This window comes from Gorilla gorilla, chromosome 6, assembly GCF_029281585.2.
Source record: "Gorilla gorilla gorilla isolate KB3781 chromosome 6, NHGRI_mGorGor1-v2.1_pri, whole genome shotgun sequence".
Lineage (NCBI taxonomy): Eukaryota > Metazoa > Chordata > Mammalia > Primates > Hominidae > Gorilla > Gorilla gorilla.
Genome location: NC_073230.2, coordinates 163,831,631 through 163,859,068, shown reverse-complemented (window position 1 = coordinate 163,859,068; position 27,438 = coordinate 163,831,631). Strand labels below are relative to the sequence as shown.

At 41.7% G+C, this 27,438-nt stretch overlaps 1 protein-coding gene across 4 annotated transcripts in view; it reads left to right on the top strand.

Moving 5' to 3' along the window:
• Nucleotides 1–1,263: 1,263 nt before the first annotated feature.
• PAXIP1 (PAX interacting protein 1) overlaps nucleotides 1,264–27,438 on the top strand; it is a 59,276-nt gene continuing 33,101 nt past the window's right edge. Inside the window, exons 1-6 of one of the 4 annotated variants that reach the window (XM_063708875.1) lie at nucleotides 2,870–4,098; nucleotides 5,612–5,746; nucleotides 10,655–10,698; nucleotides 13,349–13,412; nucleotides 18,272–18,434; nucleotides 21,116–21,229. In XM_063708875.1, coding sequence (XP_063564945.1) covers nucleotides 13,354–13,412; nucleotides 18,272–18,434; nucleotides 21,116–21,229 — 336 coding nt within the window. In that variant the 5' untranslated portion in view covers nucleotides 2,870–4,098; nucleotides 5,612–5,746; nucleotides 10,655–10,698; nucleotides 13,349–13,353. Of the gene's footprint in view, nucleotides 1,541–2,869; nucleotides 4,099–5,611; nucleotides 5,747–10,654; nucleotides 10,699–13,348; nucleotides 13,413–18,271; nucleotides 18,435–21,115; nucleotides 21,230–27,438 lie in introns of those variants that run through there. The other 3 variants (XM_063708877.1, XM_055392182.1, XM_063708876.1) reach the window with 3 other exon arrangements.

Genomic DNA, 27,438 nt, shown 5'->3' with positions numbered 1-27,438 from the left:
CAGGCTGGTCTCGAACTCCTGAACTCAGGCAATCCGCCCACTTCGGCCTCCTAAAGGCTAGGATTACAGGCGTGAGCCACCGCGCCCGGCCCCTTCTCTTTTTTAAAACCAATTTCACTAACATTTACTTAAAAATGATTTTCTGCTTGGCAGAAGTGACTTAAGGCACGTGGGGGAGACACTGCGGGTCTGTCTCCGATTCCCTTAGACACCAATGCTCCACAGTTTTACGACTAGGTAATAGTCCGATAATCACCCGTGAGTTCCTGGACTCCGGCTTGTTGTGGGATTGGAAATAAACGAGAAAGGCTGCGTTCGTCGTCATGGCCTTATTTCTTCTCCCAACTTCCGGTCGTGCAGGTGTCTTGCGCAGGTGATCCCGAGGCCACTCTGCCGTGTTCTGTGAATCTTGGCGGAAGGGAGGCGAGCTGTAAATAAAAGCGTGACCATTAGAATCGCCGCTGTGTAGTATTAACCTGTTGAGCGCGGGGCTTCCCGGGGCTGGAGCTGCACCGCGGGCTCTGCTGTCTGGGACTCTCCTCCAGCGCGGACCCGACAGGACGCCAGGGACCAGGCCGGTCCGGCCGGGACAGCGGGGCCTCGGGCAGCGACGGGGCCGGGCCTCCCCACAGCACGTCCCCAGCTCGGGCGCTGAAGCCTTGCGGAGACCCCAGGACTCGCCGCGGAGGCCACCAGTGCGCGTCTCGCGTGGCGCTACGGCCTCGGGAATTCCGTCACGGCATAGCCGGGTCCAGCGCGGTGTAGACCGGGGCCCCGCGCCTTGCTCGGCCAGAGCGGCTCAGGTACTACTCCAGGTCCGGCCGCACTCGCGGCCACCGCGAACAGCCGGGACACCCAACCCCACTCTGCCCAGGGCCAAGAAGCCCGAGGAGGCCGCAGAACCGCTCCCGCTCCCACTCGCGGCCCCAAGGCCCCACCCCCCTCCGCCGCACGCATGCGCCGCCCCCGAGCAGCCGCATGTGGCGACGGGAGGGGCCTGCCAGCTCCCCTCCTCCCCGGGACCGGCTCACTCCGGCCCCGCCGAGGGGGGAGCGGGTTTCCCCTCGTCCTCGGGGCCCCCTCGTTGCAGAGCGGCGGCCATGGAACCGCAAGGGCCAGAGCGGGCTGGCGGGCGCCAGCTACCCCGGAGCCGTGGGTGGCGGCAGAGGCGCGGGGCGTCACTGGAGGCCGGGCGGCTCCTCGGCGCTCCCCCTCGGTGGCCGGGGCGGGATGGTGCGTCCCGCAGGGCGCGCGCGGCTCCCGCGCTTCGGGCGCTCGGCGCGGGCGCGGGCGGGGGCGCGGAGGGAGGGGGAGCGGACCCCGATTCGCAGGACCGGGCCCGGGCTGCGCTGGCAGGGCCGTTGGCGGGGCGAGTGGGGGCGCCGGGCGCCGTGGGGGCCGGGGACGGGGGGTGGGCGGGGCCGGGCGCCGCCGCGGAGCCTCCCGGGCAGCCGCGATCATGTCGGACCAGGCGCCCAAAGTTCCTGAGGAGATGTTCAGGGAGGTCAAGTATTACGCGGTGGGCGACATCGACCCGCAGGTACAGCGCCCGCCCCTGCCGCGGCCTCCTCCCCCGTCAGCGTCCCCGTCCGTCCCCGTCCCCGTCCCCGCTTCTGCCGCGGGCGCGCGCCGGGCGCAGAGCGTCGGGTCCGCCGAGGCCGCTGGCCTGACTGCGCTGAGGGCAGGGGCGACCGCGGGGTGGGCGCGGGAGGCCGGGGCCCGGGGGAGTGCGGGAGGGAGGGCGGCCGGGGCGGCTGGGGCTCTGTACCTCGGCCCCTAGTGCGCGCCCTGAGTCCCCGGCCTGCGGCCCTGGGGTCGCCGCCCCCCACCCACCGGGCCGCCTCGTTCTCTGCTCCTTTGCTGAGCGGGACGGGCGCGGGGTGCGTCTCCCCATTCCCCGCGCCGGGCGTCTCGGCTCCCGGGAGAGCAGCTCCGAGGGCGGACGAGGGGCGCCGGGATCCCCAACCGGGGCAGCTCGCGCGGGGACCCCAGCCTCGCTCGGCCGGCGGGGGTCGTGGCCGTGCACCGGCTTGGCCGCCTCCGCCACCCGGGTAGCTGCCGTCCTGTGCGGGGCTGAGGAGCGCTCCCTTCCAGCCTGTGTCCCTGCACGTGGGGGCTGGCATTCGTCTTCCTTGATTTTCCCACTTGGACGATTAATTTTACGGTACCCTGGTAACACCATCACATTGCACATTTAATTTTGTGTAGTTTGGGCTCACGCCAAAGGATATTGTGGGGTTTCCTTAGTATTCCTATAATAATGTATCTGTTTGATGTCACACAGTTATCAGTCCGTGGTAGGAATGCATCTTAGTTGAATATCCTCTTCAGGTTAGTCTTCAAAATGTTTCCTTCTTAAAAGTTTAACTGTACAGTTATGTTGCCTTGGGTGTGACATCAGTGGCCCCCACCTTGGAGGATGGGGATCCCCAGTGATCAGAGTTAGGCCTGGAAGGGCGGAGACTCATATTTAGCAGATGAACTTGGATGGTGTAGAAGGAATTGTAGAAGGCTGAGTGATCTTGGCCTTCTTGAGGTTCGTCCTTGTATGTTAGTAACAACTTTTTGGACCCTTTTTGCCCTGTAACTTTAGGGTAAAGAGACTTCAAGGCCGGGTTTACCCCTGTAATCCCAGCACTTTGGGAGGCCAAGGCGGGTGGATCACCTGAGGTCAGGAGTTCGAGACCAGCCTGGCCAACATGGTGAAGCCTCATCTCTACTAAAAATACAAAAATTAGCCGGGCGTGGTGGCGGGCGCCTGTGGTCTCAGCTACTCGGGAGAGTGAGGCAGGAGAATTGCTGGAACCTGGGAGGTGGAGGTTGCAGTGAGCCGAGATCGCGCCACTGCACTCCAGCCTGGGCAACAACAGCGCGACTCCGTCTCAAAAAAAAAAAAAGCCTTCTATCTTTGAATTTACAGAGTAAAACAGTTGCTGAACACGGAGCGATCAAGATGAGTGCCTGTAACAGTGTTAGCTTTTTCCAGTATTGATGATTCCCCAGCCCCCCTTTTTTTTGTTTGTTTTTTTGTTTTTGTTTTTTGCTATCCACCATTTTTCTCTTCCCCCTCCTTCCTAGCCTTCGTGTTTCATTTTAGGACTTTGGCTCTTATAGAGGACTTGAATCAAATGTTACTTAAAACCTGGAACAAGTTGAACTGGAGCCATATTTACTCGACTTTGAATCAAATCTAAGTGCTTAAAAATCCTTGGCAAACCACTTTCATCTGAAACAGTAGATTTTCTGAAAAGTTTTGAGCCTGGACATCTGATTCTCTGACTCTTATGACTGTGGATTATAAGTTCACATGTTGACCATCTAATATGAGGCAGGCATGGACTAGGTGCCAGGTATAATACAGAGGTGAAGAGGACATGGTACCTGCCCTTGAGCGCCCCTCATTGGTGGGGAGGCAGCACACCTGGACATATCACAGTACAAGGTGTAGCAGATTTCTCCGCTGGGGTGCAAAGTAGACACCACTGAAATGTCACTCAGTAGATGTCATTTCAGTTGGGTTTTGAGATAAGCAGAAGTTAAGAACATGAAGGAATATTTTCATGTGGAGCGTATGTGCTGAGGAATGAAGGCATTCATGCGTTTGGGATACATCAGGATAATCACTATATCTGGAACAGAGTGATATGAGATAAATCTATTAAGATACTCAGTAGTGTGGAGATTGAAGAGAAGCTATTGGTTTTGGCATCCTCAAAGTTCGTGAAAACCGAGTAAAGTGTTTTTGGTAGAGTGTTGGTGGAAGGGGCTGGATTGCAGGGAGTTGAAGAGTGAATGGAAACTGAGAACAGAAAGGTTAGACTCTTCAGGAAGTTTGTCCTGAGAAGGAAATAGAGAAGGTGCCTGAGGAAGAGAGGGCTGGGGAGGGGTCTGTGTTGCGTCACAAGCGCGTGGAAGGATGTGGGTGACTTTACTGTTTACAGGTGGAGGGAACATAGCTATGGACAGGGAAACTCATGAAGAAGGGAGTAGGATCAGAAACAGACTGGAGGATAGGAAAAGGAGGGGTGCCTTTTCTGAAGACCAGTCGAATGGATGCGTGAAGCTAAAAATGCTTAGAGGTCAAGGGAAGGAAGAAAGGTAAAGTGGCCCATGGCCAGTGACCGCTGTTTTTTCACTTACTAAATATTGAGCCTCTGCTCTAGTTCATATCTATTAGTGGTCAGTAAAGTATTCTGAAAAGGTTGTCTAGCTTGTGGGTGACTTTATTTTTTTTTGAGGTTGGAGCAAAAGTTTAATAAGTGAGAGAAGAAAGCTCTCTGCTGCAGAGAGGGGACCTGGAAGAGGGTTGCCCTTGTGGGTCACTTGAGCTTTGTGGGCACCATGTCACTTTGACAGTTGGTGTGCACTGTCAGCTTAGACAGTACCCACCTCTTCTGAAGCACTTGACTGTCGACTGTTCCTTAACCCTCACTTCCTTGGCTTCTGTTGACGCTCCTCTCCTGTGATACTGCACTTCCCTACCTGTCCCTGAAGTATCAGTTGCTGTGTCTCCTCTCTAGCTCCCCTCGCACTCTGCACTGCGACCACCTTCACGCTCATGGCTGTGGCTCCCATCTATGTAATAATGCTGATGACTTTCTGTCAGGGAGATCCACATCTTTTCGTAGCTGCAACTGGATGCCTCTTGCCAGATATTACACGACCCCCAAAGAATGGCATGCCCAAACTAAAACACGTCCTTGTGTCCCCACCTGCCAGCCTTCTGATGTGTTCCTCAGTGAGTGGTACTCACCACCATTTCAGTCTGGACTTTGCTCTTTTGCTTATACCCCTTCCAGACACCAAGGCTTGCCGATTCTCTCACATCTTCCTCCTTTCTGCCCATCAGGACATCCCTTTAGTGGATGCCTCTTTCACCTGGGTTATTGCACTTGTTTCTTAACAGGTCTCTTGTCTTTAGTCACCTAGCCAACCAAACACAGCCAGCCTACCCAATCCATTCTTTTCACATGGACTGTCATCTTTGTATGAAATCTGTGCTGCTTTTCCTGTGTGAAATCCTACAGTGGCCCTGCATATACCCCAGAATGAAGCACAGACTTTTTTGCATAGTGTGTAAGAAAGCCCATTTATGGTCTGCTCTGTATTCACCTGTTCAGTCCCTTCAACACTGCTCCCTCTTCCTCGATGTATGGATTTTTGCCTAACACCCAGACGTTTACGAGGGTTCTACTCACATATCTTGTCTTCCAGAATCTTTCCCTAATTATGGTGAAGCTCCCAATGTCCCAGCCTTTAAGTTGGAAGCTCAGGAGCACCATGTGCGTGGCCCCACTGCAGCAGTGATTGTGCTGTCTCCTGGTTTGTCCAGCCCATCTGTCTTGAGGACAGACCATGTCCACTACTGGACTCACAATAGCCTCCATTACTTGGTCATTGACTTGGTCAGTGAATCAAGATTTGCTGCTTTTGATTGTCCCCGAAAGTTTCATTGGCATATTATTCAGAGTAAAAGGCTGTTAGTTTTTATGTGGGGAGTATGGTGTGTTTTTATTAAAAAGTAGTATTATGCCCAATAATTATTTCTGTAATTCAAGAGTACAGTACAGTATTGCCCATTTTAATTTGTGTGGATTTTCTTGTTTTTTAGGTTATTCAGCTTCTCAAGGCTGGAAAAGCGAAGGAAGTTTCCTACAATGCACTAGCCTCACACATAATCTCAGAGGATGGGGACAATCCAGAGGTGGGAGAAGCTCGGGAAGTCTTTGACTTACCTGTTGTAAAGGTCAGTAGTAAACATAATTTGTTTTATATCTTTTCCTCATGTATCTTGCAAGCAGTACATTGAAGTTTCACTATAGCTCTTTTCAGGGTTTTTGCTAAAGTCCTGTTTTATTTTTATTTTTTATTTATTTTATTTATTTATTTTTTTGAGCTGGAATCTCGCTCTGTTGCCCAGGCTGGAGTGCAATGGCGCGATCTCAGCTCACTGCAACCTCCGCCTCCCGGGTTCAAGTGATTCTCGTGCCTCAGCCTCCCGAGTAGCTGGGATTACAAGCGCCTGCCACCATGCCTGGCTAATTTTTGTATTCTTAGTAGAGACAGGGTTTCAACATGTTGGGCCAGGCTTGTCTTGAATTCCTGACCTCAGGTGATCCACCTGCCTCAGCCTCCCAAAGTGCTGGGGTTACAGGCATGAGCCACCGTGCTGGCCCTAAAGTCCTGTTTTATGTGGAAAGTTGCCATATAACTGTGGACATCTTTAACATCTGAGTAACTTCCCTTAGCTTCAGGCCCTTTCAGCTAAACCAAGGTAGAGCATGGTTTCTGTATGTCATAAGTAATCCTAGGTCATCCTTTATGCCTGCTACAGAACTCGTCCCATGTTACCACTGCCTGGAAGTTTTCTGAGCCAAGGAAACCTGTCATGGGAAACAGATCTGATGCCTTGAATCAGATGGGTGTTTGAATTATTGTAAGAGTGTATTTCATTCCAAAAGCAAGCTAAGGCCTGTCAGGAGGTAACTCTAGGACAGGGTTACTTTCCATCCCTACTGTGGCAAGGTGTTCTGAATTTCAGTTAGCTGAAGGGAGTCCCCCATTAACTATGTTGTGGAACTCCTTTCTGACAAGAGTCACAATGGCCTTTAGTCACATTGTCTACCCACTGGTCGTCTGGGGTGTATCCAACTTGACCTATGGGTAATTTATTGCAGAGAATGAGGGATTCAGCTAGTGGAAGAATTGTTCAGATTTTGTTTATCCACCTACTGTATTATGTTATGGCTAATAAGTTAGTTGACTTCTGTTAAAATGTGTGTTTTAAAAATTTGTTAAATTTTGTAATTCCAATGCTTCGATTTTATTTCAGATCTTCTCTATTAAGTATTTGTTTTAAAATAGTTCTATACCACTACCATTTTTTCCCTCTTCATGTTATTAAATGCTTTGCCTTAAAAAGAAATCAGTATGAAAGTTACTGTGGTTTAACAATAACAGTGTTAGGAATTAAGAAAGATTGCCAGCCTGGTGCAGTGGGACTCACCTGTAGTCCCAGCTACTTAGGAGGCTGAGGTGGAAGGATTGTTTGAGGCCAGGAGTTCAAGGCTGCCATGCACTGTGATCACACCTGTGAATAGCTACCGTACTCCAGTCTGGGTAACACAGTGAGACACCATCTCTTAAACAAAAAGAAAAAGGGAAAAAAATAGAAAGATTGCCAGTAAGTCAAACTGCGGGGCCAGAGAAGCCGCCTGGCTGCTGGGAAGTGGTGACCTCCCCGGTACCCAGGGTCGGAAACTGCCTTGGATGAGGTCCTGAGCTGGGGCACCCTCTTCTTTGGAACATGTTTTTTGTCTCTGGCTTGCTTCCTTGTACTGCTTTAGGGACAGTATCTCTGTCTCTTCCTTCTCCTTCCTACAAACTTTCTTTCTCTCAGACAATAGCCTGGAGCTATTGTCTCAGTGAAGTGGCTTTGCATATCTTATGCAGATGTTATGTGAAAGGGTGATCTTTCTAACACATCCTTGGGGCCTAGGTGATTGTTGCCAGGCCAACTACCAGAAGTAGTTCTTAAACCTGCCTGACCCCAAACCACCTTTTTGTAATAAATACTTTGTAGCACCCCCCTTGTTATCCAGAAATGAATCGATACGTAAGCCAACCTTTAAAATATGTATATATAAATTGCCTAAACTGAAATGTGAAGGCGAAATAAAAGGAAAGTAAATAATAAATATACATTTCAATGTGTAAACACTTGGGCATGGCTGCTGCTATATGTAGAGTCACTGCCGGTAGCTGCTGCAACTGCAGATTGATATCATACCCCACAAGTGGGGTCTCCGCTGTGAGGTGACATTTCAGAATGGCGATCAATTCCTGAGCTAAACAAAGCAGTCTTCCTTCATTTTACACAGTATTCATATTCCTGGGAAAGTCAGTATGTAAGGCTAAGTAGAAATACCCATTACTTATACAGTTAGCAGTTAGCATCTAGGATTATCACCATTTTGCCAAGGTAGTTTACTGTGTTCGAACCCAACTTTTTCCCCCTCTGGCTATAGTATTTTAAAATGAGTGACAGACACATTTCATCTGTACGCAGTAGCATTCCAGCCTGCTTGTAATTTTTGGCAGCACCTGTATTGTCCAGGGACTATTGTGTTACATTACAAGGTGGTAGAGTACTTCGGAGCTGACTCAACAGTTTGCCTTCACTCTAAGATATTTCAAGTAGATCCTGATATTCTTAGTTTGAACTTTATGGGCCTGTCTTATTTTGGATCCTGCTGCCAATAGTTGAGTCTGAATTCATATGACTGAAGGCTGAGACCTGGTTCCCTAGAGGCATATCCCTTGGCCTTTACCTTGATAGGAAGTTTGACAATGCATTTTAAAAATAAGGCATCTTTATACACAGTGACAGTTTATCATTTACATATTTGAATCTTATAAATGTTTAAAACTTGCTTCTTTGGGCACCAAAACTTTTTAAATTATTTTTTGAATTGAGATATTTTTCTCAGTGGCCTTTGGGCATCATTGGAAATGTTAATTTTGCTGACTTGTAGTGGGCTTATTTTATTTAATTTTTTTTCAGACAGAATCTCCCAGGCTGGAGTGCAATGGTGTGATCTCGACTCACTGCAACCTCTGCCTCAGGGTTCAAGCGATTCTCCTCTCTCAGCCTCCCTAGTAGCTGGGACTACAGGCGTGCGCCACCACGCCTGGCTAACTTTTGTGTTTTTAGTAGAGACAGGGTTTCACCATGTTGGCCAAGCTGGTCTCAAACCTGTCACCTCAAGTGATCTGCCCGCCTCGGCCTCCCAAAGTGCTGAGATTACAGGCATGAGCCACCACGATCAGCCAGCTTATTTTTATATATTATTCTTTGCCTTTAGGATAAATAGTTCCTTATTACTTTGCTTTTGTAGTTCTCCATTTCTGCTTTGTACTGTGGCCTACATCCTAATTTTGCATTGTTTTATCTAAACTTATCTGAAGTAGGGCCTCAGTGATTCTACTGTGCTTGGATGGGACTTTATGATAGCCAGCAGTCTTTAAACTCGGATACCCTACCCAAGCTCCCTGGGGGGAGATTTTCAGCGTGTATGCTGTGTGGATGGTTGTAAGGTGATAGATAACATTTCCAGACTGGCCCTTCCTAAAGCTGCCTGAGAACACACCTGTGGTCACAGTGGCCCCTCCCACTTTACACAGGAAGAATCAGACCTTCACCCATCCTAATCTTGTAGTGCATTGCCCCAGGCTCTGAAAATTCTTGTGGACAGCAGACAAAAGGACAATTAGAAAGACTGGTTTTAGGGACTCTTCCCTTAGTGCTCAGTCATGGCATCATGAGCAGAGAGGGGTTTCTGGGTGTTGCTGTTGAAAGGAGAGCTTGGTCTACATGAAGGTGTTCTGAATTCAGAAGTGTCAAGGCCAATACAGATTCCTGATGCTGGCCCATTTTTTTTAAATTTAACTGGAATTTTTCTAGGACTATCAAAAAATGTGAAGATATGTTGGATAAGGCACATAGATCAAAAAATTAAGTGCCTTCTTTCAGATTTCAGATAACTAATCCAGTAACTTAGTTAAAACCTTTGGTAAATGTCAAATTATCATGAAGTAATTATCCCAGGCACAGCTGCCAATCTTTATTTTATTTTATAAAATGTTTAATATTCCTCTTCTCACAGAAAATATGCTTATTTAGAGTTATGCTGAAAAATTGTAGATGTCATCTAAAAAATGATAAGGGGGGCATTTCATTGTCTGAAATTTATTTAAGGTGTACCTGACAAAAATAGCTTGAAGATCATTAGCTTGGAATATGAGTTGCAGGAGAGCAAAGACTGCGTTTCTCGTTTTCATTGTTACATCCCCAGCGCCTTGCACCATCTCTGCATAAAATAGATTCTCAATAAATATTTGATGAATGAATTGATGGGTGGGTAGTGAGTATATATGTATGTTTCAGTTGGCTGAAGTTTCTGGAAGTCAGCTGCCTTCCAGAATGTAGTAATGGGGGCATTACTACATTTTGATAGTAATTTTCTGAAGTAGAGCTATCAGGAGAATGATTTGTATAATTATAAAAATTAAACATAGAAACAAGATAATTTTTCAAAAATATAAATTACCCAGAAAGGTAGTAATTAATCTGTTTTATAATTAATCTCAGTTTTTAGAATTTATAAAAATATTTTCAGGCAGTTAGAAATAGTTTTTATGGCTTACAAACATTGTATCTGCTTGACTTCACTAAAACAAACAAACACCTCATGAATTTAGACTTGACTGAATTTGGGATTCAAGAAGGAAGCGTATGAGAGGCTGACTATGCCCTGGATGAGGTGGCGGCGGTGGTGGGGCAGGATGGGTGGCAGTTCCCCTGTCCTAATTGTGGGGTCAGCAGTAATAAGTGTGTAAACCTGGAACTTAAATGTTTATACATAATTTTAAAAAAATATGGTAGTGCTTCATTCTATAATTGGATTTTTCATCTTGGGTATTAGTAACTAATCTTTGACTATAATATTTCTATTTGAATATTCATGCTTGTAATCTGGATGTTTTAAAATAGGCTGTAACAGAGACTTTTAATTTCTAAGAACAACACTAGTAAAATAATATCATGCCACTTGTAAATTGAGAATACTTTTTGATTTAATCTTTTCTTTTTCAGCCTTCTTGGGTGATTCTGTCCGTTCAGTGTGGAACTCTTCTGCCGTATCCTTTTTTTTTGAGTGGGGGAGGAGGGAAAGGGTAACTCTGGGTTTAAGACTGAAAGAAATGATAGTTAACGGAGTGAAAAGTGGATTCATTCGTTAGGACAGATTGTTTTGTCTACATCTTATATTCCTACTATTTTCCATCCTGTTTCAAATTTTATGTACCTAATCCTTGTTGTTACTCATGTTAAAAGGGGGCTCAGCTGTGACAAGTAACTCTAGGCCGGGAACTGGAGGCAGGAGCTCCGGTTCTCTTCAGCTTTTGTGGTGCTAGCTAGATGAGGGATATTTCTAAAATTCTAAGTCTATGTGAATCAAATCATGAATTGTTTGAAGAGTAAATTGGGGAAGAGAACATGAGAAGAAAATTTATAACGTGCATTGTTAATCCTTTTAATTGCATTGGGTAGAACGATTATTAATTCAGTGCACCTGTGCTGTGGGTTGAGTACTGAAAACAGAGTGGTGACGAAGACCATTTCCGCCCTCAGGGAGCTTCCTTGCTTGCATTGTTCGTTCATGGAGCATTCATGGATGTGCCCTTGCCCTGGCACTGTGTCAGGAGTCAGAAATGAGGCGTTCTACAGGCCTCCTGTTTACTCTTCTAGGCCTGGTGGCTCCCTTTTCATCCTAAAAGGATAATGCTTCATGGGACTGTTACTTCAAGTATAACTTGCTTGTGGAAATCATTTCTTTTGCAAGTACCTGATACCATACAGTTGCTAAAATCTTAGACCTGGCAAGAGATTATGTCATGTGTTCTATTTTATTTTGCAGCTATGCCAGGCAGTTCTCTTGAAAGCACTTATTACCCATTGAATCAATGCAGATGGAAGGAAACTTATCATGAAATATTTATAGAGAAATAGGGAAAACATTCCTCTACAAGCAGTTCTTGGAGGATGTGTAGAACTTTAGCAACTCCAACTCAGAAGTTCTAATATTTTCTTGTACGTAGCCTAAAGAGTTGAAGGAAATTAGTTCCTGTTTTTGTTTTGTTGTTATTTATTACTTTTATAAGAAGTGAAAAAGACTGGGAATAGAGCTAAGAGGCTGATTTTGCTGTTCCAGGTCATTTATTCTCTGTACAAGACTCCTTAAGAAGCTGAGATCTTTTTTTTTTTTTGAGACAGAGTCTCGCTCTGTCGCCCAGGCTGGAGTCCAGTGGCATGATCTCGGCTCACTGTAACTTCTGCCTCCCGGGTTCAAGCGATTCTCCTGCCTCAGCCTCCTGAGTAGCTGGGACTATGGGTTCAAGCGATTCTTTTGCCTCAGCCTCCTGAGTAGCTGGGACTACAGGCATGCGCCACCACGCCCAGCTAATTTTTGTATTTTTAGTAGAGACGGGGTTTCACCATGTTGGCAAGGATGGTCTCAGTCTCTAGACCTTGTGGTCCACCCGCCTCGGCCTCCCAAAGTGCTGGGATTACAGGCATGAGCCACCGCGCCCAGCCACTGGGATCTTCTTTGAGCTCTTACTTGCCTATCCATAAGAACAAAAGATTGTGCCACTGCGCTCCAGCCTGGGCGACAAAAGCAAGACTCCATCTCAAAAACAAACAAACAAACAAGGGAGCCTGGGAGACTCACTGGTAGACAGTGCACTCTGAGATTTGCCTTTATTAATATTTCCCCAAGTCTTTGGAAGTAGAAAATCCATGAGCTTAGGTTGGAAGATGGAAACAGATCTTAGATAATGGGGCTGAAGGTATCATTGCAGTCTTCAGAGTTTTTTTTACAGCCAGGGAAGTCTCAAATGTTTATAGGATTCATCTGTGTAACCGTATGGGAGACTTCAAATTTGGAATAGAATTTTTAAGCTGATATTTTTCTTGATTCACCTATCTCAGTCAGTATACTTTACTCCTATAGGGAAAGAGAAGTAATACTTTAACCCATTTTGAATTCTACACACTCCAAATTATTCAAAAAAAGTCATTGTTTGCTCTGAATAGACTATGAATTACAGGCATATAGAGATCATGACTGCCTTGTGTCTTGTTAAATTCACAGTGTGTGATGTGTAGTAAGTGCTCATTAATCATTTTGAATGAATTTTTAAGATCAGCTTTAGAAATAGGAAGGATCTTTGGAATCATATATTCCAACTTTTGTTTTAAAAAAGGGGAAATTGAAGCTCACAGTTGTCTTGCCTAAGTTCACAAAGTTAGCAGAGATAATAAAACTAGAGCTCAATCAAGCTCTTATGAAGGATTCTTCCTACTGTGCAGTGGAAGCAGTAACAATGTTTCAGTCTAAAAGAAACAAGACATTTTAATTTTGCTTTTAAAATAACTGCTATGCCATTTGTGTGTATGTGTATAGGCATGTGTGTATTTATATATGTGTATATAGTTAGCTAGCTATCAGAGATCAAAAGGCTTCCCCCTGTGAGTATACTTTGCCTATTTGATTTATGATATAAGTGGAGAGATTGGATTTCAAAATGTGCTTTACAGAAAAGCACTCAGTTCTTTCTGTGCCACCCACTACTCTCTATTCCACTCTGCCCTGTACTTTTTGTCTATCTTAAGTCTGTCTCTTTCTTAAATGGACTGAGTGGGGACGGAGTGGGTGGGTAATGTCTGTTAGTGAAGTACAGGTTGCACTAATCTTATTTCATTGTAATCTTAATAACTATAAAACAGAGTAAATGGTTTTTCTCCAGAATCATGTCAGATTTTTTTTGGAATCACTGCCTGCCTTTCTCAGGTAAGCATGGTTACAGTTAGTCTTGAGTTATTTATATGTGACACTTCTGAGTTTTTGTATGGTTGGATTTATGACCTGTTAACCAGTTTTAGAGAAGCTATTTCCTAAACTGACTGTATATTTAATATAAACTCATGACACTTAAAATTATTTAAATATTTGTGCTTGCTTTTAAGATTTAAAGTTTTTAATGGGTGAAAATGCTCTTTATAAATAAAAAAAGATTTAAAACTTGAATATGAAAAAATATTAAAAATGAAATTAAAAGATGACAAGGAAAATTCAGTTAGAAATACAGGCAAAGAATTTTCTTAATAAATAAAGGGATCATACAGATCAACAAGAATAAAAAAGACCTTAGCAGATAAGGCAGAGAAACAAATTCAGAATCTATAAAGAGGAATTACTAATAAGTGTAACAAAACATTTGATGCAGTTTATAATCAAACATGAACATTTTAATAGCAATGAGATAAGTGTTTTTGCTCATCGAATTTGTAACAGTGTGTTCAGTGTTGGTGGAGATGCTGAGGACAGACTCCTGCTTCCTGCCAGCAGGAATGGGCGTTAGCACAGCAGCTTCCTAGGAAAGGGGAGCAGTGTCGAGCCTTAAAATACTCATTTCATTTTCACCTGCATTTCTTTTATGTTTAGAAACTTATCGCAAGTCGGCCGGGCATGGTGGCTCATGCCTATAATCCCAGCACTTTGGGAGGCCGAGGTGGGCGGATCACCTGAGGTCAGGGGTTTGAAACCAGTCTGGCAAACGTGGCGAAACCCCGTCTCTACTAAAAATACAAAATTAGCCAGGCGTGGTGGTGCGCACCTGTAATCGCAGCTACTTGGGAGGCTGAGGCAGGAGAATCACTTGAACTTGGGAGGCGGAGGTCGTGGTGAGCTGAGATCGTGCCATTGCACTCCAGCCTGGGTAACAAGAGCAAAACTCCATCTCAAAAAAAAAAAAAAAAAAAAAAAGAAACTTATCCCAAGTCGATAGAAGGACAGACTGACACATAAAGGTGCTCACATTTATTGATAAGCATTATTTATAAGATGGTAAAATTGGAAGCAATTGGATCATCCACTATTTGGGAATGTTTAAGAAACCTATTGTATATACTTACACAGTAGTCTAGCTGCTTAGCCATTTTTGAATTCTGTTTTATGAAAACTCGTAAAGACATGGGAAACGTCTTAAGTGGCAAAAGCAGGCCATAGCCTAGGTATGTACAATATTACACCAGCCAGATAAAATATCTGAAATGAGAAACCAAAATGTTAACAGTGGTTAGTTCTGGGTATCTGAATATTTAATATTTTTGTATTGTATTTTGTTTTTCTAACCCCCAGCTAAGAAAAACCTCAAATCATAATAAAAACTATTAGAAAAAAATCAAATTGTTATTGTTTAAAGTCGTTTTACAAATTACGTGGAATAATTTGTTTAAAATTAGTGGTCCTTAGGAAGGTGAAAGTGCACTGTAGGATGTCCCATCTTATTTGACCTGACAGTCCTCATCCCAGGCTGTCATTTTGGTGCTCATAGGTGATACTTTTGAAAAAGTATTTAGTCATCTTTCTCCGTGCACACCTTTGAGAAAAGGGCACATTCAAGTTATTAGGTAAGATGGAAAGAAGTTTGGTTATAATCTTGCTTTTCCTTATGCTTTTGTGATAGAGGATTATGGAGCTGGGTAGTATTTGGTTTAGCATTGTTAGGTTGTTGGCCAGACTCAACAGTTAATACAAAGGATATCACCAGTCTGAACTTGATCCATCCTCTGTCCAAGTAATAAGTAAATTTATCTGTGGTTACTGTGTTTTTGTTTGTGTCTCTTGTATTCTGGAGGTTCTCTAAAATCCTGTTTTTGTTTTTGTGACATTAATTTGATGGAGATCCTTCAAGTAGCAAAATTGGCTTATTTTTTTCTCTTTAACAGGAATTTTGTTGGTATTTGTATTTTGCAATGTTTTTTCATATCTGTTATAAGTGTATATTTACATGAATGATCTTTAAAGTTGGCTAAAATGAGAAAATAAATGCTGGGTGCTATGGTTACATGTAATTTTTATTGTTTTCCTCTACTTCTCTGTATGTTCCAAATTTACAATCAACTTATCAGAAAAGTTTTAAAAATGAAAACATTACTACTTATGTATAAACACAATGTACTTTGGCTAAAATGTGAATTTTTCATTTAATTTTATTTGCACTGGTTGGATTTCTGGGTTTCAGAGACTCAGAGCCGACTATCCAGAAATGATTCCAATTGAATGAGAAAGGGAGAGAGGACGAAGGGCCACGCTGAGTTTGGGACAGGGACAGGGAATCCTGTGGGCATTTTTCAGAGATGAAGGTCACAGTGACATGGGATTTTGAAGACTTGATTTGGTGAAATAAATAAGAAAATCAAAAGTATGTGAGTATAAGATGATTATAGGGTTTCAAATGAGGTAATTAGATATTGTTAAATATTAACTATGAGTTTAGCACAAAAGAATATTATTAGTCTTCCAAAGAACTAATAGTTATGTTTAACAGAGTTTATATTTGTAACAGATTGTTATATTATACATGTAATAAATTAGGTTATAGTGTAGACATACATACATGATACATATATGACCACTCAGGGGGCACAGGTATGATTCTATGAGCTTAGGAAGGATGGCATTGGTCTGGATTGCGAGGCGAGGGAAGCCTTGATAGAGTGGATGTAAGGTGTGAGTGGCCCTGAAAGAATGGACAGAATTGGAGGAAATGGGAAGGGAGGAGGGCATTCTGCATAGAGCAAGGTGGAAGGAGAAGTCAGGAGTACACAGAGGCTAGATAAGAGGAGACTGGTGTCAACCAAGGGTGTGCATTTGCATGTAGAAGAAAAAATGGTCAGGCAGGTAGATGGATAAAGACGATGGGAAACCAAGGTATATGAGTTTGAACTGGGTAAAGTAGGTAGCAGGATGCTTCATCACCCTTTTTTTCTGGTTGATTTTGGATTACAAATACCTCAGAAAATTTGGGAAACCAAAAGTCAAACAAAATTAGAATCACTTGTGATCATTGCAGGTAAAACTGGTCCAGGAGCTCTGAGGATGACTTGCAGGGCAGGACAGAGGCTGGAGATTTGACAAATGGAGATGGGATTCAGGGTAGCAGATACAACATGGGACTTAGCAACAGATGGGACTCAGCAGGTATTGGGGACGTGGGATGCTGTGGTGCAAAGAGTGAGAAGCCAGCACTCACTGTATACCTCCCTGTGCCAGATCCCATGGTGGATGCCAAAGATTATGTCATTGTTTCAGTCGAGGAGCACAGGAAAGTGGCAGCACCAGTGAAGGAGCTGGGAAATAGGGAGGAGCCTGATTGGCGAGGGGAGATGGTGACATTGTTTTGAAACACACTCTGGGCTGTTGATAAGGTATGGAAGTGTAGGAACTTGGAGCTGCTGTGGCATGAAGGAGATTCCTGCAGAGCATGATAGAGAGAGGAGCAGATAACTGGGAGTAGAGCCTTGGATAGCACGCATTGGTAGAGAGATTCGGGGAGGAAAAAAAGAAGGAGCTTGAAAACAGAGATGATACTGGAGGAGTAGGACATTATTTTTAGAAACAAGATAAAGTCACACTTAATCATTTTTATTTTCATTGCTGGGAAATAACAACAACCCAGGTAAAGATTTAGAGCATAAATTGGTAGAAGATAGTTGTACATAGGTTTGTGTGTATCCTGAGTCCTATTCTGTGACCCAGGAAGAGGAGGAAAAGGATGATAGAAAGTGATACAGGAGTATCAGCTGGCTCAGTGAGCATCACACAGGCTGAGGGGTCTAAGTAGATCTTGGATTCTCAGCTGAGAAGTCACCAGTGTAGTCCCTGTGGGAATAGGAGGATGGATATCCATAAAGAAACAACTAGGTGAGCAGACTGCTCAGAGAACGTCAATATCTTGATTCTTTGCAGTGGAATAGTGTCATTTGATTGTGTGGTCTGGGAAGGGGCTCTGCTGGTGACAAACTGGGCAGAGGCCCTGCTCACCCACTGTCAGATGAAAGGTCCAATTTTACCTTGGTGCTAAACTTACCAAGGGGAGTGGCTGGGTCAATGGTGGCCAAAAGGTTAATTTGTTAGCAAGCTCTTTGATAGTATTTTATATCCTTTTAGCAAATTCAGTGGATAAGAAAAATCAGAATCCAGAATTAGCATGATCTTTGTGGGTCACTTACTGTACTTCCCGCAGTTCATCACTTAGCATGATGAATTGGAATCCCCAGTGTGTCATGGGGTAAAATAAAAGCATTTCTTTTAAGTTGAGAAAGATTGTTCAAATAGGGATGGGGAAGACTTTAATAGTCACTTCTATGAAGAAACCCTGGAAATTGTAGTTTAAGAAAAGTGCATTGGGAGCACTAATATTTTGTGGTTGCTAAAAAATGTTATTTTGGTTGTAAGATACATTAACAACATATGTACAGTGTGCAGCTAAGGGACTTTGGTCCAACAAATCCTTGATGGGTACTTCCTTTGTGACAGGACCAATGCAGAGGGGTACAAAGTAATTAAGATGCGATTTCTCTCTCAGTAAACATACAGTCTAGGAGGGGTCAGGCCTTGGGCAAATACGGTATGTTGCAACATATGCAAAAATGAAAGTGGTCACCAGGTACAGAAGCAGGAGGGAGTGCTCACAGTGGTTAGTCCTAACTGATTGGAGACTGTCAGAGGGATCTGCACCTTTTCTGCACACTGGAGCACCCATGCGCACACACACTCACATGCACACGCCAGGCAGGACCCCAGCTTTACAAAAGGACTGTTTCTTGGTGGTTCTCAGTGACCTTCTGTCTTTTCCCCGTCAGGGTGTTGATACAAGCTGGAGCTCTTTGTTGGAGTCTTCCAGAGCTCTCCCAGGGAGAGGTAGGGAAGGGAGCTTGTCCAGCAGAAGTTGGGAAGCACAGAGATCATCTGCCTTCTTCTGACCCGGTATTGATGCAGGCTGAGGCCTCTGTTGTAATGTGCTGGGTAGGTTTTGGGGAATAGGTCAAGAGTGTAATGGAGAGCCTGGCTAGGTCATGATTTGAATCTAGAAGACTAAAAAGTCCTTTCCATTCTGTATCTCAATCAACAGTATTTCTTGACTGCCTACCCATGTGCCTTGCACTGTACTAGGTGCTGTGAAAGATCTCAGAGAAGTTTAGGACATCATGTAAGACTCTTTAAGAAGGAGTGTTAGAGTTCATAGTCAAGACTGGACAAGGAGAAAATCCTGTAAGCTAGAATCAAGGAGTGTCTTATTGGGGGTGGTGAGGCCTGAAGAAGGAAAAGGGAGAGTGTTCCTGATTGGTTTAAAGGGAAGCTTTTATTCCTGGGGGCACAGACTTGAAATTCTAGTCCTCTGCTCCTGGTTGCTTTGGAGTATAGCTGGGAGGACAGATAAGCAAGCAGATAGCTGTAGAGTGTGAGAAGTATTTAGATTTCTGTCCAGCTTGCTGTGGGAGTACAGTGGTAATGCCACCTGAGCTGAGTCTTAGAGGAGGAGGTCGGAGGGTGGGCGCAGCGGGGCACAGGAAAGCAGAACGTGGTGAGGACGGCAGGTGCACGCGGGGTCAGTGCTCATGGGCAGGAGGAGGTGGTTAGGAGCCAGCCAGACAGGAAGGGCCTGGACACTATGGGGGAGCCTTTGGATTTTAGCCTTGCAGCACTGAGGAGACATTATTAGCCAACATGATAACATTGGTATTTTGGAAAGATGGTTTTTAAAAAAGAAAAGCACTTTTCCCCAATTATAAAATTAATGCTTTTGAAAATTTGGAAAATACAGAAAAGTATAAAAATGAAAATAAAAATGTCCCCGTAATCCTATCACCAGTAAGTAACTATTGTTAACATTGTGGTGTGGAAAGAGCATTCTTAATTATGCTGGTGGAGATTCATTAAATGAGCTGGTATGGATGTTCAAAGTCATTTAATCCAAACGTACATCAGTGAAGAATCTGGGTCATGGAAGTTTTCCAAGTTGACATAAGCGAGTTATTGGAGGCGTCGTATTAATGCCAGGTCTCCTCCATTCCTCCCTAGCTAATGTTCTTTCCACAGCAATCTCCTGCACCCTGTTGAGGTCTACGCCTGTGACACAGGCCAAATAGGGTATAGGACTAGATTTACTGCAGTCAGTAAAATAAAATAATAATTAACTGAGCAGATAGGCAAATCTTGGTAATAAAGGCATATCTAGATTGTTTTTTAATTTCATTTTTAATAAAGATTAGATGACTCATTGGATTAATCTGTATTATCATATAATTAAATCTCAACTTTCCAAATGCTGCAGGATATAAATGTTTTTGTGGAAGCCTCTAATAAAAATAACCTGGTCCAGTCTTCTGAAATGTGACATTGACTTACTAAATTAACAAGTTATAAAATAATGATTTGAAAAGTGTTTTTTAGAAAGCTAACATGTTCTTGTTAATAGTCGTAGAATAGTGTGTAATACAGAAAAATTTCTAGAAATGTTTGTAAAATGGATGAGAGTAGATGAACAATGCTAGATTATTGGCAAGCTGCATACTGGCAGTTAAAAAGAGATTAACATGCTATTATCAATACTTTTAAAAAATTAACGAGACAAAGTTCAGGATTCTTCAACAACTATAATCCTCAACTTACAATAAATTTATCCAGAAAAAATTTACTTGGTTAAATGATTGTTAGAATTAATGCTTATATTTTTATTTTTCTTAAATGTTCTTTTGCTTTTCAGACTCTAAAATTTCATTTTTTTTAGAAATTATTTTTGACTTTCCCAGCAGTAACTGCCCTTAGAGAAGCACTATAGAACAGTGGAAAGTCCAGTTTGGAGTTAGACCTGGGTGCAGACAGACCTGGGTTTTAAAAGTCAGCTTTTCCAATTATTAGGTGTAATTTAGTGTGTTTCCTTATGTTTAAAATGGGGTGAATGATTCCTGTTTCACATGGCGGTTGGAAGGGTTAGCTGTATAGATAAAGCACTTGGCACAGTTCCTGGCACATAGTAGGCAGGCAATAAATGGTAGCTGTTTCTATTGTTACAGTGAAAGCCTGTTTGACTGCATAAGCCATTGTATCTGGAGTCGTTACTTCATCACTGAGCAAGCATAAGAATTATTCCTTTTATGCTTGCCTTCTTTCTTTCCTGTGTTAAGTAATATTTACATTTTCCCCTGAACTTACAAGCCACCATATTTTTATCTTTATTTTTATTTTATTCATTTCATAATTAGTATTTGTTATCCATTAGCATAAAGGCATTCCTAAAATACGATTTTGATATTGCTGTTGTATTTAAACATTTTCAAAAGTGACACAAATGGAAACTGGAATGGCATACTAGTTCTTCCTGCTTTTTTTCCCCTGACTATTTTTGTTATAGACTGAAATAATCCTCCATTTCACTTTTTGGAATGTGGATATAAATATTTTTAAATTCATTTGGTGACAAGGCAAAAATAAGTAATTCATATATGTAAAACTATTATGATAGGAGTGAAGTTTTTGTTATAATAAGCAGATAGCTAAAAGCTTCTCTATTTTTTCTACAAATATTCTTAGGTTAATTTTATTAAGGGAGAAACAGAATTGTTGCAGTATATTACTAAAGTGAAAATATAGCCATGCACAGATTGAAATGTATGGTAAAAGCCTTCTTTCTAACTTTCTGTCAGGTGTCATCTGAAGACAGAAGTGCCCTGTGGGCTTTGGTTACGTTCTATGGGGGAGATTGCCAGCTAACCCTCAATAAGAAATGCACGCATTTGATTGTTCCAGAGCCAAAGGGGGTAAGCATTTCTTGTGCCACCTTCTTTTTGTATGTCATTTAAGAATTTCTAGTAATCACATGTCTTTTTTGAGCTTCTTTTAAATTAATTATTATATTTCATTTACAAAAGCTGATTATATTGGTTTATATTATTTATATCCAGCTTCATTCCACAAACGATGTGAGATGATTGTAAATTGTAAGCCAAATATAACTTCTAAATACTATGAAATTTTACTTCATTTTATGCGGAAAACAGGAAAATTTTATTAATCTGTAGAATTTCCTTTCAAATCCAGTAAAACTTTGGTTCATTTTTATTTGTTAAAAAAATATATTTTTAGTTCTCGTCACCATTTTTTTTTAAGAACCTTGTATCAGGTATAATTATAAATGTGTGTGGTGAAATTTTCGTTATATTTTCTTCTTCATAATCTGGAATATATGAAAATGACTTTTGTCTTGATAAGCATAGGGCTCTCATTCTTGAGCAGTGGTGTGGCTGTATGGATTTTGTTTCCACAAGTAAGACCCCTGGATCAGCAGCATCTGCCCCCCTTGGGGACTTGTTAGAAATGCAGCCTGTTGGCCAGGCGCAGTGGCTCATGCCTGTAATCCCAGCACTTTGGGAGGCCGATGTGGGTGGATCAGTTGAGGTCAGGAGTTCGAGACCAGCCTGACCAACATGGAGAAACCCTGTCTCTACTAAAAATACAAAAATTAGCCAGGCATGGTGGCATGCGCTTGTAATCCCAGCTACTCAGGAGGCTGAGGCAGGAGAATCGCTTGAACCCAGGAGGTGGAGGTTGCAGTGAGCCGAGATCACACCACTGCACTCCAGTCTGGATGACCGAGTGAGACTCTGTCTCAAAAAAACAAAAAGAAATGCAGTCTGTCCAGTCTCTTCCCAGACCTAATCAAATGAGCCCAACAGTCAGTGTGTGATCAAGTCCTCTGGTGGGTGATTCTGATGCATACTAAAGTTTCAGAACCACTGTTCTATAGAAAGCATTATATAAAATTTATCATGTGACTTATAAAATTTAAGTAAAAAACATTTTCCATGACAATTTAAGTAATAAACAATATGCTTTGGTTAAAATAGTGGGTTCTTTTTACATTAATGTTGATTTATAGCAAAAATGTATTTGATTTTTACGTAGTTAATTTGAAGGGGAAATGAAACCTTTAGCTTTTTTCACTGATTTAGAATGATAATTTAAGAGGCACTGTGTGAACAGAGTGGGTTTGTCAAAGCGGTTTTGAATTGTGATTTGACGTTTTAATTCTAGTGCCTTAATTTAGCATTTTTTCCCCTTCCGAAATATTGTGATGAGAAATCCTTAGTAACTCTTTGGGCTTTAGGATAGAGTATATATTTTAAAGTATTTATTGACTTTAGACTAATTTTTTAAGTGTATAGCTAAAAATGGAATCTTTTAAAATTTTTATTTGGAAGGAAAAACAAATCTAAGTCATAAGGTCTATATATAAATACTTTAATTGAGCTTTATTTATCCCAACAAAGAGGCACTTAAATCATTTTTCTTTGGCTAAAACATGCTTGTGAATAAGACAACAAATATGCTACTATAATTTAGATAAAGCAAATACTCCATATATTTTAAAAGTTGATACTAAACATGATATTATATATAATGTATTATGCATGTATATAGAGATTATCTTATCTAAGTCAATGGTGGAATTATAATATTGTCTTATGTAATGTATTTGTTCTTCATTCTTGATTTCATTTATGGACTGGAAAAGAAAGATAACTCTTTTTTTTGCTTTTCCAATTTTAATTTCCCAGTTTTACATGAACTAATTCAACATAGGGAAAAATGAACTACTGTTTTAATGCTTACTGTGTTTCTTCTGCAATGGTAAATATTTGTTAAAAGCAGATTTTGTATCTGCCAGTAATAAAAATAACACTAATATGCAGCCATTAGTGAGCACTTACTAAGTGCCAGTACAGTGCTGCTTGCGGCATACAGTGAAGGAAGTCCTGCTGTCCCCTTGAAGAAACTGAAACACAGACACCCACCACTCCTTTCTCTAACCCCGTTCTGTACACATTACCATTCCTAAGTAATTTTTTTTTTCTTGAGGCAGAGTCTCACTCTGTCCCCCAGGCTGGGGTGCACTGGTGCGATCTCAGCTCACTGCATCCTCCATCTCCCGGGTTCACACAATTCTCCTGCCTCAGCCTCCCAAGTAGCTGGGATTACAGGCTCGTGCCACCACACCTGACTAATTTTTGTATTTTTAGTAGAAACCAAATGTTGGCCAGGCTGGTCTCGAACTCCTGACCTCAAGTGATCTGCCCACCTCGACCTCTGCGTGCTGGGATAACAGACGTGAGACCCACTCCCAGCCCTTAATTTTTAAGAAGGCATAATACCCACATGTAAAGAAAGAGAAAGAGAGCAATTAATAATGAAAAACATCCAGGATTTTTTAATGCTCAAGCATAACTACCCTAGAAGACAATGAAGTAGTAAGATATTACATGGGCCAGAAGTGGTGGCTCACGCCTGTAAATCCCAGCACTTTGGGAGGCCAAGGTGGGAGGTCTCTTGAGCCCAGAAGTTTGAGACCAGCCTGGGCAACAAAGTGAGACCCCATCTTTACAAAAAATAAAAAATTAGCTGGATGTGGTGACTCACGCCTGTGGTCCTAGCTACTTGGGAAGCTGAGACGGAAGGATTGCTTGAGCCTGGGAGGTTGAGGCTGCACTGAGCCATGATTGTGCCACTGCACTCCAGCCTGGGCAACAAAGTGAGACCCTGCTTCAAAAAATAAAAGATATTTGTATATGTATAACTTATATATATAAGCATATATTTTTATATATTACAATTATCAATATAGCAGCTGCAAAAAAAAGATTAATGTTGTATATCTGTTGTAATGACATAAAGGGTAAGTGATCATTGCCATTAGTGACAGTTTCCAATAAAATTCAATTAAAAAAAAAACTGACCAACTTGTAGTAAATTTTTGAATAAGCTAGAAATAATTCCTTTGATTTTTTTTTTTTTTTTCTGGAAAATTAAGTACATACCTCCAGATATTTTTTAATATGACTGATGGTACGTTACCAGAATGTTTGCAGGGTAATTCCTCGACTATGCAGCATTGTCTTGATCATTCTAGGACTTAGCATTCCCTCAACCATTTCCTTCCAGCCAGCTTTTGTGACAAATACAATAGGCTCTCACAAATTTCCAAAATTTCAGGGAGTGGTAACAGCTCTTCTTTAGTGTCACTGTGTTAGTTTCAGCCAAGATCACAGGATCAGAAAGTGACAGTTGGACTTCATGCTCATGTCTGTCTGTTGTCTTTAAGGCAATATAGTGTTTCATTCCTGTTGGATCCTGGTAGGCCATGCACCCTTCTATGGCGTGGTGTTCCCTGCCTCACCTCGCCTCTTCCCTGGTTCTTTCTAACTCACCCCTTGAAGGCTGAGAAGCACCAGTCTATAAAATGAACTGAAGGAACCATATATTCTGGCATAGTCTATTTATAAAACCAAAATGGTTATATTAATTATATTAATTATTATTTACATTATAATTAATTTACATTATAATTAACATAATAAATATAATTATGTTCTTGATTCACGATTATGTTATGTTTGTGGCTTATGTAACTCAGTAACCACAAATATTTGAAAAATTAAATCCCTTTAAAAGGACTGAATTTTTATCATTCCTTTAAATTATTGTATTTTATAATCTATTCAGACATAAATTTGTAAACCTAATAGTGGTGAATTTAAATAGTTTCTTCTAATTTGTAAGTTTTATGAGTGCTAGAGACCAGCTGACTATACACAAAAATAACATTTCTTTTTAAAGTAAATGTTTTTGTTTTCTTTAATGAGCACATAGCAAAAGCTTGTGCAAATGGCCTAATAAAACTACCTTTTATACTCTTGAAGTTTAAAAGTTTCAAATTAAGAAGAATGAAAGAATTTATAACTTAAAACCAACAGAAACGGGGTATGGTTATTAGTTGTTGGGGAGAGGGGACATGGTTGACCCTCGAGGTCCTTAGCCCTTAGTGAGTTAGAAGTTTTGAGGATACAAAATTTAGAATAATTTAGCTGATAAATTGGGTCAGGCAAAGGCATCTAAACATTGCTTTCCTCTTAAATCATCTTTGTTTAAACAGTTACTGTCTTTCAGTGATTAAAAACTACCTATCTTGTGAAAAGCGGGAGAAAACTTGAGTGAAATAAGTAAGGCTGTTTACCTAAGTGTTTTACTTAGATTTCCACAGGAAATAGTCAAGTTATTTCTGAAATGTGAAATGCCAGCATTCTATACAAACTAGGAACTCAAGAGCCTACTGGATCCCAGCCTTTTAAGTGTGAAATTATCTTTTTCATATCCAAAATTTTCAGTGACTCCTCTTCATGGCAGTAGTTTTGTTTTGTTTTTTGGTATTTGTTAAAACAATTAAAAATAACTTTTTTTCATATTTTACTATTTCAACAGATATCTTTTTAACTTGGAAAAATCATATGTAAACCATATTACATATAGTCATATGTTATTCAAGCAGATGATGTTTTTGTATTAATTGGTTCATAAATATTTTGCTGTGTACCTGGACTTCATATTTTCCTGAAATAACTTGGGTTTTTCTGGAATGGGTAGTCCAGAAATTGAAAATCTCTAGTAGAAATTTATCATCTGGGGAGAGCTATATAACATTTTATGCTTTTAAATATTTAAGAACAGCATGATTTTTTAGGGTAAAGAATAAGGCATTTTATTGTCGAGGATATAGGTAAATTGATGTACTCTTACATAGCTGTTGGAAGTGTAATTGGTATAGCCTTTTTGGGAAGGGAAGTGTAGTTAGAGATATGAAGCCTTAAATCTATTCCTTTTCAAACCTCAACACCAAAACCTAGGAATTTGTCATAAAATATAACTGCAGTTTTTCATAGTAGTGAAACACTGGAAACAACCACGTGGCTAACACTGGGGGATGAACTAAGGTACACAGCTGTGCAACCGAAGAGGAAACTGTAAAAGCCTTTGAGACTACTGGGGAGATCTGAATAGGGCCTGAGGATGAGGTGAATCATAGTTCATTGTGCTGCTATGATAATTATGGTGGTTTAGAAAGTCTTTATCAATTTGAGATCCGTGAACAAAGTTCAGGAGAAGCAAGATTTGTAAAAGATTGCCAGTTATTGAAGCTGGGTGACAGATACAAGGGATTTATTCCACTAGTCTCTAATTTGGTCTGTGTTCGAAAATGTACATTAAAAAGTTTGGTCTGTGTTTGAAAATGTACATTAAAAAGTTAAAAACAAAAGCGTAAAAGTATACATGTTTTCATGGGAAGAGGTTGTTCACAATATATTAAGTGAAAAAGGAACATTATAAAGTATTTGTTCACTATGACTATATGTTTTTTCCCTTTGCCCTTTTAATATATGTACATATATATTTATAACAAAAATAAATTTAAACTATACCCTAAAAATGTTAATTGTGGTCCTTTCTAGTCAGTGTGATTATGATTACATTCATTTTCCTTTGCTTAGCTTCTTATTCATGGGTGTCTCCCATGACTAGGTTTTTCTTATATTTTAAAAAGGTTTGAGAAAGAACAAACTCACAAACACAAGTTAAGTCACTGAGCTGTGTGCAGAGCTCACTATTTGCAAGGATCTCCCAGATGGGCAGTGCCTGGCGTTCGCCGCCAGGACCGAATGACCAACAGCTGTCCTCTCTGTGCTGCTGCCCCGCATCCCTATTGCGTGTGACTCTTATTCCACCCAGAAATTGCAAATGCCACCTTGGGGCTCTGCAACAGGACACGGAGTTTAGTTTAGGGCCCTGATTATGTGTTTGCTAGAGAATTGCTGTTATGTGTTAGGCTTTTAGGAGCACAGCCAAATTTACAACTCATTTATTTTAAGGTTACTTTATTGTCATATTACTCTTATTTAACATTTTTTATTTATTTCCTCTTTCTTTGTTATTCCCTCCCCTGTGCCTTCCACATTCTACACCCTTTACCACAGGAGAGGCCTCTGTTAGCTTGCCATACATACTACTCCAGACACATCTTTTCCAGTGGGCTGTATTTTCTGCTTTCATTCTAACTGTGCAAATTGTCATCATTTGTGCCCCAGCCAAAGGTCACCTTTCAACGGGGCTTTCCTCCTGTCCTCCAGCTTATGTTGATGAG